The sequence below is a fragment of the Carassius auratus genome, chromosome 41, assembly GCF_003368295.1.
Source record: "Carassius auratus strain Wakin chromosome 41, ASM336829v1, whole genome shotgun sequence".
NCBI classification, from domain to species: domain Eukaryota; kingdom Metazoa; phylum Chordata; class Actinopteri; order Cypriniformes; family Cyprinidae; genus Carassius; species Carassius auratus.
The window spans coordinates 13,619,861-13,631,187 of NC_039283.1; the positions used below are offsets into that span (position 1 = coordinate 13,619,861).

Sequence of the window (11,327 nt, forward strand, 5' to 3'; positions counted from 1 at the left end):
GATGTATACTGTTGAGCATTAGAAACTGAGTTGATTTCAATGGATTTAACTTGCAGGTAACCGCTCTCAGGTTTGTTGCAAGTGGAAGCTGATTTGCAGATCTGGATAATGGGTACAGAATACAGAAGAGGATGCAGGACATGTATCGGGTGAATATTTCAGATGAGTAGCCTGGTTTCTCCATAAGAACTGACGAGACCAGACACAGAGGAGTGTGTGTGAACTGCTTAAATAAGTGCTCTGATGAGCTTGTGCAGGCGCAGGTGATTGGCAGGTGGGAAGCAGAGGGGATCATGGGAAGTGTAGTACTGAGGGTGAGCGGCGCTGAACTGGTGACACTGTTATATAAATAAATATATATATATAATTAAATTAAATAATAAAATATATACATATAGAGAGAGAGTCCACTAAGACTAACTGTTGTGTAAGCTTATTTAGCTTATTTATTTTGTTCTCCAAACTATACACAGTGTTATTCCTTTTGAGATTTGCATTTTATTTTTTTTGCATTGATTTTTCACTTCTGTTAGTGACCATTAGGGCAGATCAGAGACTTATTTTTGGGTTGTGACCCAGGAGCTTAAGCTTAAGATCTCCAGACACTTCTGTCTGTTCTTATTTTATTCTTCTGATAACACTTCTCAGGAACTTCTCAATAATCAACCTCAACATTTACAGTATGGTTTATCGTCTTGCCACATTTTATACTCAGTTCAGACAAAATGTCCAAGATATTCTCTTGAATGTGCAGCTTCTCGAAAAACAAATGTGTAAGTAAATGATTAATCCTTACTTTGTGCAATGTGCTCACCAGAATAAAATCATCAAGCTGTAAACATAATTCATAATAAGCTGGAGGGAAAGAGATGCATGGTACCAGTTTTTATGCGCTGGTCTTCGTGTAAGAAGGTATGTGTAGCTAAAAATAATAGGCAGTATTTTGGAGAGTTAAATATATAATCATTTACTTATTCTAATGCTGTTCTAAACCTGTATTTTTATGTTTCTTTAGCTGAACACAAAAGGGAGAATGTGTTGATATCTTCCATTTACTGACGAACGCTTTAAAAATAAATTATAAAATAAAAAAAAGTGATCTAGAAACAAAAATAAGTAACGGAAAATCTTGACACCAGTCCTTCATGAGAAAAAAAATAAATATCAGATTCATAAATTCACATTCATGTGATCCTAAATGATTCATTCCCTCAGCGATCCAACCAGAAAAGTTAGAATTAACAGTTAGTGAGAATTATTGAATGATGACTTAATATTATATCCTGTCATAATACAGTTTTTCTCAGGCACTTTGGTACATTTCTCAGATCAGAATTGAAATTCTCAAAACTACCTGTTCAATTCTCACATCATTGTGGCACTTGTGCACATCACAAAACCAGTTTCTCATTTCTTTGAACAAGTTGCAAATGCTTTGGTACATCCATGCAATTGATTATGCACATTTATCTGCCGTTTCCTACATTATCAGTTGCTAATGTCATGTCGATCAAAATGTATTATATAGTTTTCTGTGCAATAGTCTTACCCTCAAAACATCTAGTCTTTAGTTCATCGTATAAGTCATTAAATGCAAAATGGTTAATCTAGTTATCACAAACTGCCAAGCACACTTTTTATTTTTATTTGTACACATTATTATTAGACTTTTTGTCAATTTGGCATGAATTGTGCAAGTGTATATTTACTAATGAAGAGAATGTAGATGATAAACCAGTGATAAACCATTTCTCTGAAATAGCTCACAGGTTCATCTCATGCATCTTCAGTTGAAAAGCTTATACTGTAAAGACAGAGGACATTCTGACAATTGACTTATTTTCAACTTTGTGCCCATATTTCTTTTTCCTTTTCTATATCACAAAAAACATTGTAAAGGATTTTTATTTTTGGGTCAGACCACTAGTAAAAGTGTAACTGGGAATTCTATCCAGTCTCTTTCAGTCAATATCCCACATACAGTGATGTGTAAATTTCTACTTTTGAAATGGATATATGGCATACATAAGCATATTGCATCCTGTTCAATACAGTAACTGTCATCCAAAATGTTGCCATAGTTTACATCAGAGCATCCCTCCAGAGTACAGTGTTATACTGACAACATGACTAAGTGATTTGACTGTCTTATCCGTACACAATGACACAAGGACTTGTCATTCGATGGCACTGACGTGTTCATTGACACAGATATTTACTTTTGAAAGATGAACTAAGGATTTTGAGTAAGAGATTGGCTTTTGCAGGTTATCCATTGTGTTTTGCTATTTGTACAAATTGTTTTGAGAAATGCACTTACTGTTTTGCAAATTGTGAGTTTGATTCGAGAAATGTACTAACGCGACTGAGAAAAACTGTAATAAATCTGTCGAAATTAGCTTCAAATACATGAGTCATAATGTAAAATGTTTTGAGTCACGAGGGTGTATAATTCCATTAACTCAGCAGATGAATCCTTGATATTTATTGTGCAGGTGTGTGGGAGTGTTTATGTCTGTTATGTTTATGCATGTGGGTTTATGTGTGCAAACACACTCATCTTCAGAAGCAGTCTAATGTTTGGAGAGCAGCTATCATTTCTGCATCGCTGCATTCAGGAGCACATAACCCCAGCTTAGACTGTCTGAGTCTGTGATACAGACTTGCATAAATGTGTTATAATTTCAAAGCCATGGCAGGGAACTTACAAAAAGGGTGGAGTGTTTATTTGCAGACGTGTCTATATGTGTAAGTGTGAGGATAAGGGGATAAGAGACAGTTAGACCCACTAAATAAACTCCCGTCACCAACGATGATGGACAGAAAACAGCAACCACCCATCACAATGACAACAGTTTGCATCACTGATCAAATTTAATGGAAGTACATACAAAACTGCTAAGGCTTCTATTGAACATTATGATGGTTTGTTTAGTCCGGATATGGAGCTCAGCAGTAACACAACAGCAAGGTACAACACTGATCCACAATGTTCTTGCAGACTAAGCAACAATTTTTATGCCTGCATCCTCCCAGCTGTCTGGAATAGGGAAGTTACTGCAAACCAGTTTACAGAAGTGAAAACAGCATCTGCTTAAACATGTCTAAGCTTTGTGATTAAAAAAACAGGTCATTCGTCCTTTGCATGAGAGATTTGTTAGGACGGATCATGAGGTCATCATAAATTTGGCCACAATTTACTTTCTCTTTTTAGAGTTTGTTTCAGTGTAAGATCTTTTACTGCATCTGTATCTAAAAGGTTCTAACCCTTGTGGAAAAGAAGTACACTTTAAATGATATACCATGCTTTCATTTTTATCTTTCTTTTTTTTCATTTGTTTTCAGACACTTAATTACATTTTTAATTGCGCTCAACTACAAATATATAAAAATATATTATAGGGTTGTGTATTAAAAAACATAATCATGAAAATGTACTTGCTTTTAATACATTTAAAGGGATAGTTCACCAAAACTGAAAATTATTTTCACTTGTTCCAAACCTGTATGGGTTTCTTTCTTCTGCTGAACACATTAGAAGCTCTTTTGAAGAATATTGGTAACCAAACAGTTGATGGTAGCCATTGACTTCCACAGTAGTTTTCTCTATACTGTCGAAGTCAATGGCTGCCGTTAAATCAGGCTATTTATTGTACTGTAGTTGCTCTAGCATATTAAGATGGTATGATATTTTGAATTCAAAAAAATTACACACTTCACCTTTAAATTAAAAGAGTAACCTTCATCCATTAAATGACATTTGTCCCCTTCAAAAAGGTTAATTTTCAAGATTTTGTTAAGGATGAAAAGACACATTTGCTAAGTTCTGTGACGGTGCCTGCAGACATCAGGCGCTACAGTGCATCCTGTAGCCTGGGGGCTGAAATAGAGAGTCAGAGAAAGAGATGAAGAGGTATTCTGGGAAAGGTTACCATCAAAGATTCATACACTTGTCTCTTTTGAAGAGCTGTCTTTGAAAGAGAGAGTGAGATGTGTGTTCTCTTCACCTGAATGGACACAACCCCCATCCAGGGACTAGAACACCATCAGGAGCCATAAATAATACACAAAACAGAAAATAGGCAGATTAAAAAGGTAACTAAAATGTCATCATATTAAAGAGAATATGAACCATGTATTCAAAGATATGATCAATTTGCATCAAAACGTATTTTCGTTAGTGAAATATATAAGTTAGTAATATATGTGTTCCTGTAGCTCAACTGGTAGAGCACTGCGCTAGCAAGCAAGCAAGTGCAAGGTTGGGGGTTCGATTCCCCGGAATGATATGTAAAAATTGATAGCCTGAATGCACTGCAAGTCACTTTGGATAAAAGCGTCTGCTAAATGCATACATTTAATTTAATATAAGTGAGTGTCCATGTCTACGAAATGTACTTAATAAATTGATGTTGCTTTCATATAGATGAAAAATGTCATTTAGTGTAACTATTAAGCAAAAAGTAAGAATGTGTTTTGAATATAATAATATTTTATAGTTGTTTTGCGAATATTATGAATATTAATGTATAATATCATTATGTTTTTAGGAAGTTGCACCAAATGACAATCTACTACTAGAACTAACCTTGCTTTGACATAAAAAAGGACAAATTATGTGATATTTTCAAAAGAACACTTTACATAAGAATACGTAAAATATATTTTGTTTTTAATATTTTTTACTTCATGTTTATGCATATTTATTATTCATATTTTACATGCACGTACATATTTACGACTTAAATTTTATCAGACATATACTGTGTGTCTATATATATATATATATATATACACACACACACACACATAAAATAATAAAACATTTGTGTCGTGATTTATAATAATTTTCTTTATTTATGCATTATAAAATGCAAATACGCAGCCCTGTAAGATGTGTTAACATTCCTGTAATGGTCTTGCATATTCCCCTTAAATAAAGTATTACCAACCATTGCATGTTCTGACTAAACAAGAAAAGACCGGCGAGGATTTTGTTGTGATGTGCTAATCGCAGGGCTTTATGGATTGTAAAATGGTTTTGTTCTCAAAGAAGGACAGCAGTTCTACATTTTGAGGACCCCTTTTCAGAACATGACGGATAGCGCTGTTTGCCAACTCTTTGCACCTGCTAAGCTGCAGGGTGTTTGGTCAACCCACCTGCAGAAGGCAAGTTGAATTTTTCACGACAAAGTCCCATGATTACCTAATACATATCACACACATAGGCAGAACATTACACTATTCCATGCATTAAAGTGAGAGGAAAGGCAAAGCGGATTCTAACTTGTTGCCACCAGAGGGGAGGTACTTCCATCACATTGGCAACTTGCCACAGTTAATAAGGTACATTACACTCAGTGTTGCCACAGTTACTTTGAAAAAGTAACTTAGTTACTTTACAGATTACTTGATTTAAAAAGTAACTTAGTTACTTTACAGATTACTTGATTTTAAAAGTAACTAAGTTACTTTACAAGTTACTTTATTAGTTAAATTCAGCAGCTGCCGACAACATAAAAATGACAACCGGTTTTGCCAACACTCACTTTATTGGAAGTGTATTTTTGACAGTAACATCCACAATCTATCTCCTGACAAAGTTGAACTTAAAAATTATTTTCTGAAAAAATACATGTTTTTACAAAAAATAAAGACAGTCTTTCTTGACTTAACATAAATACTATTAAAATATTAAATATTAGATTTCTCTCTATCACTGAATACTCCTCCTTCATGTAAGAAAAAAAAGCTGTTCTGTGAGGCAGCGCGGCATTGACAGTGGTAGGGATCTTGTTTATTATGGCATGAAATGAGGGCGAGTCAACCGTATTTAATGGCATTTCCTCCACAACAAACTGCCCGACTAACTGCTTCAACTCTCCCCCACTTACTGATTTTGCACCGAAGTCCAGCTTTTGTTGTTTAGGTGGTCGGGGACCTCCTGCTCCCTGCTTCTCATCACCTGGTGTGACTTTGTGCAGTGCTGCGACTCCAAATGTTTTTTTTTTCAAATTCGACGTAGTTTTTTTTGTAGCTAGATAACACTTTATCGCCGCCAGCACAGAGTGTACAACGGACCTTAATGTTGTCATCTTTAGCTGACACAAACTCAAAATAGCGACAATCTCCATCTAGAAAACGCACATCTCTCGCCTCCCTCCATTGTTTACGTTTGTGTCGCTGCGTGCGTAGCACGTACACATGACGTGAACTCTTCATGCATGCTGAAAACGTGACTTGTCGCATACGTGACTTCACTCCCCGAGATGCAAGAAGAAATAAATATTTTTATTAAGGAAAATGACAAAAATAGTAACGCACAGTGACTTGGTTAAGTAACTTTAATCTGATTACTGGTTTGGAAATAGTAATGCGTTAGATTACTCGTTACTGAAAAAAGTGGTCAGATTAGAATAACGCGTTACTAAGTAACGCGTTACCGGCATCACTGATTACACTACAGAAAACGTTGGTGACTCTGAGTATTGAGTGTTGAGGTGACTGATCATAAGTGACTGGACTCAAAGTATTAACCTGGAAAACAATACCCTGCTTCTTCAATGCTGTATGAAGTGTTTGACCAAAAATGCAACTATATATTAAATGCTTTTTGGAAATATATACATTTCTTATTGTCGTTGTTTAATTATTATTGTTGTGTTGTTGTTTATTAGAAATCTTACCATGGAACAAATATCTCCTGTTCTCCAACAACTGCACTGGCTTCCTGTTAAACAGTGCATTGATTCAACATTTAGCTTCTTGTTTATAAGGCATTACATAACCTGGCTCCTTCTTACTTATCTGACCTACTTTTAACATATACTCCTTCTCGATCTCACAGATCATTGTCTACATTCCCCTTAGTTCTACCTTGTTCAGTGTTTGGTTTCTATGGGATCTTGAGCTTTTGGCTACACTCCTCCTCATCATGAAATTTATTATTGTTTTTCATTCTTTAAGTAATGTAAACTAATGTGACCCTGTGGTAAAGTGTTACCACTTTTAATAAAAATCTTGCCTTATTTGTCTAGCTGTCCCTTAATGATTAAATAAAACATGTTTATTGTGCTTACTTAGCAAACATTTTAGTTTCAAGGGAAGAATTCACTATATATACAAATCCATCTCTAGGCAATATTTCCATAATTCGACTTCTGAGCTGATAACTGCTGTCACATCTTCAGTGTGACAACCTGCCCCGGTCTCTGCTATGCTGTTTTAAAGCTCCATGGCGTAAATTAGCCTATGATCTGCAAAATATGCAATCTAACAATTAAATGATTTTCGGGTCCCACTTTATATTAGGTGGCCTTAACTACTATGTACTTACATAAAAAAATAAGTACAATGTACTTATTTTGTTCATATAGTATTTTAAAACACTTTTGCTGCTATTGAGGTGGGATAAGGGTAAGGTTAGGGAGAGGGTTGGAGGTATGGGTAAGTTTAAGGGTGAGTTAAGGTGTAAAGTATGGGTCAACAGTGTAATTATAAATGCAATTACAGAAATTAAATTCAGATGTAATTACATGTAGTTTTTTTATATAAGTACAATGTAAAAACATGTATGTACAGAATAAGTACAGTGTACTAAATTATTAATTAAAATGTAAGTACATAGTAGTTAAGGCCACTTAATATAAAGTGGGTCCGATTTTCGTTAACTTAATTAACGAATGAAAATCTTTGTACCTCTTTCATTATTTCTGTTTTGGGAGCACAAATTCAATTTCCACATGTGGTTAAACACACACACACACACACAGAGAGAGAGGGGGGGGGTTTCACCTAGCAGCCTCTTATTTGCGCTCGAGGCACTCTGCAGTTACAGGTCGCGCGCTACTCCATCATCACGGGAGCTCGTGACTGACCGGTTTCTCCTCGCGCAGGACTGTCAAAGCTCGCGCGGGTGGCGCCTCCCCCTTTTCCTCTCTTTATGACCAGCCTCAACTCATCCGCTGTTTCACACTGTGCGCTCGCGCTCAGAGAGGAGATGTGCTCCGGATAGAACCGCGCTCCTTTTCTTGCGTGCACCAAATTGCGTTTTTCAGCGAAACCTCTTGTTGCTTCCCGCGCACGTTTGTTTTTCCTCCCCTTCTCGTTTAGCCCTTTGTTGTTCTGTGTATTATAATGAAGGCCAGCGCACCGGTTCGCCCTCATGAGGTTTCGTCTGGCTGCAGTCAGCTCTCATTGCGTTATTTGTCGGAGCGCAGCCGATGCAAAATGGAAGAGGAGGATCATTTCTTTCTGCAGTACGACATGAACGACTGCTACAGCCGACTCAAGCGCCTGGTGCCCACTATTCCGCAGGATAAGAAAGTCAGTAAAGTAGAGATCCTCCAGCATGTCATTGACTATATCCTGGACCTGCAGCTGGCGCTGGAGACGCACCCGTCTCTCCTGAAACAGACGAGCCCACCCGCCTCCACACGGACCCCTCTCACACAGATCAACACAGAGCAGGTAAGAAGACCGAAACCTCCGTGAACGTGCACTAAAACATCTATGGTGATTTGGCTGTGCACAGTAGCCTCATTACGCACGGAAAGTGAAAATAGTGTGTCTTTCTATGAACTGCACCAGACGAAACATGATGCTATAGACCAGACTGCTGGAGGCCTGTGTTTCCTTGCCAAATGACAAAATATAAAAACATTTGAATTCTCTTAGTGTTCAATGTTATTTATGTAATCTTATATGTAACCTGAATATGTCATCTTTCAGCTATTTTATTATATCTAAACCTTTGTATATATGTGTGTGTGTGTGCATATTTGTTTGTTTCCTGTATGATCCTAATTATTTTAAATAAATGACTCCATGCACAATAGCTTATTGATGGTTATTGTTGCCCTCGTGTCACCTCACCAATAGCCGCAGTAAGAATAAACGCACCTGTTTCCTTTGCTTTCAGAGGACGACGGGTGTCAATAAGGAAGAATCAATTTTGTGTCGCTGAAATGTTGCACACCGGTGAGTACATGCAATTCAATATCAAATATTCTCAAAGCACTCATCCCATGTCTCATCTAAGGTTACGGATTATAATTCCTCTGATAAAAATCAGTTCTTCTGCACTTCCATGTGTAGACATGCATCTTGTTTTTTATAATTAGTCAAATATGCTTTTTAATTATTCATTTAATCCTCTTAAAATGATTTCCCGTCACATTCAGTGTCACGCGTTACTTTTAAAACATGAAATAAATAATAATAAATGTATCCAACTGAATTGATTGCTATTTTTTTATAAAAATGATAGATGATTAGATTTAAGAGTCATACTTTTGTTTCAGTACAAATACTTATTTTGATGCTTCATTTTGATACAACGAAGCAAGAATACACCAAGTGTTTTAATCCGCCTGCATTAAGACTATTTCAAACAAGCTTGAACACATGCAGCGGTGGAAAAAGCCAGAGAAATGCTTCATTACCCAGAATTCACAGCTAAAGAACAGGGCTGGACTGTCAGGATAATTGGGTAACAGACTTCTAATAGAGCTGGCAGTACATGCAGCTGCGATGGCTATTATTAATAGAGCCGTGACAGTAAAAACCGCATAGATAGAAGTTATTACCATAATATTCCTGTTAGTAGCATGAATGCCGGTTTTTGTGACAATCGGTCTACTTGTGTTTTCCGCACTGGCTGGACTGTAACTCTGGCTCTCAGCCGCTGGCAGACACTTGAACCCAGCTGTAGGTTGCACAATAGCTGTCCACTCTGTGGCGGTCCTGCTAGGAGGGGGGTTTGACGGTCGCTCCAAAGTGTAGCGTGAGGGCTGGTTGGCCCGCAGCTGTGTGTGAGAGTGCGTACGCATGAGGTTAGCAGTCCGGCCCTGCTTAGCACTGTGCTTGTTGTTTGACCTGGTTTGTTTTGGGTTGTTGATCAAGCATGCCCTCTGGTTTTCGGTGGCGCCAGTCAGTCTGGAGCACACAGTTCACACACCCCTTCTATTCATCCCTCTCTCACAGGTGTGCACTGAACCCATCCAAAGCCAAGCACTGCTCCACCAGGGAATCCGACACACACCAGGCCCAATCGCAGGGGAGCAGCACTGAAACTAATAGCTACTAAATCATAATATGTAAACATTTTAACGTCAGCTGTCAAAGATGCGGTGAAGCCAGCCAGATCTCTCCCGTGGCCATTCTGTTCTCTCTCGGTGGGGGAAATGCTGAATTTGGACAGAGAATACAAAGCCAATGGAATTCCAATTGAACCATAACTAAAGGCACCTCGGATTAAAACCCTGCATATAATTTGCCTAAACACGGCAGACTGTAAAGCTTTATGAATCAAAATGAAAATGTTAACATCTGACATCTTTGTTAGGTGATTTGTGTCGAACAGGGATTTTTTCCCTGCTGTTTAATATTGTAAAGAACCACGATAAGTGTTGACGTAAATAATACTGTACATAACCAGGAGGATGTTCTATAAATGTGTGTGTAAGAGAATATATGTGCAGCCAGCTGATTGTAATGACTCGAAAATATTTTCTATCAAAAAATGTTTTGTTCTGTATATGATTGTGTTTTTGCATAAATGTCGTGAATGATTACATGATGTTCTGCTAATAAAGGTCTCGCATCATAAATTATTAATTTGCTCGCGCTCGGTTTTCTGTCCGTTAAATTAGCTGTGAGCACAATTACTAAAACGTGTGCAATAAACTGTTATTGGATTCTTGTAGCTTGACTATATTTCGAAACGGTTTCATTTAAATCAGTTAATTGTTAAAGGCATGGAATAGGACTTTTCGTCCATTGAATAAATGACTTGAAATGAATGAGAAAATCACTCAAGAAGGCATTTGTTTGTACAAAACCTCTCACACAAATAACACATCAGCCCTGTCTTGAATGCAAGTCGCATACAATCGCTTTGATCTTATTTTAACAATGTAGACTATTCTTTATTCTTTTATGGTGAAAGATAATTTCATAGCATGCCTATGCGAGCAGTGATAAGACAGAAGTAATTCAGGAATACTGTAAATGTGTGCAGAACATTGTCCTGTTGTAATAATATTGCATTAGCTAAACATTTCAAATCCTATAATACAGGTGCATGTGAATGTTCCAAACCAAGTAAATTACGCCATTTTTTTGCTTCATGCTTAAGTCTGCAGTCTCCTCTCTGATTGTGCCCCCTAATGGACTGATCTGTTTTAGAGTAAATCGTGCATGAAAAACAATAGGACAGTTGAACCAAATATGCAGATTCTGCAGGTATTCTACATTTTGTCAACTCCCCCTTTCTAGGTTTAGAACAAATAGACACTGGAATTAGCCACACCTCCCCCATCTGTCAG

At 37.2% G+C, this 11,327-nt stretch overlaps 1 protein-coding gene across 1 annotated transcript; it reads left to right on the forward strand.

Annotated features, from left to right (window-relative positions):
• The first annotated feature begins 7,840 nt into the window (after positions 1 to 7,840).
• LOC113060120 (DNA-binding protein inhibitor ID-4) lies at positions 7,841 to 10,613 on the forward strand. The gene is made up of 3 exons (XM_026228961.1): positions 7,841 to 8,469; positions 8,921 to 8,979; positions 9,985 to 10,613. The coding sequence occupies exons 1-2, from the start codon at positions 8,137 to 8,139 to the stop codon at positions 8,963 to 8,965; spliced, it is 378 nt and encodes a 125-aa protein (XP_026084746.1). The 5' UTR covers positions 7,841 to 8,136; the 3' UTR covers positions 8,966 to 8,979; positions 9,985 to 10,613.
• Positions 10,614 to 11,327: the final 714 nt, after the last annotated feature.

Bases quoted from the DNA above. Each gene is read 5' to 3' on its own strand.
- LOC113060120 (XM_026228961.1), top strand. From the start codon at position 8,137: ATGAAGGCCAGCGCACCGGTTCGCCCTCATGAGGTTTCGTCTGGCTGC. The intron at 8,470-8,920 runs GTAAGAAGACCG...CTTTGCTTTCAG, and splicing joins CACAGATCAACACAGAGCAG to AGGACGACGGGTGTCAATAA.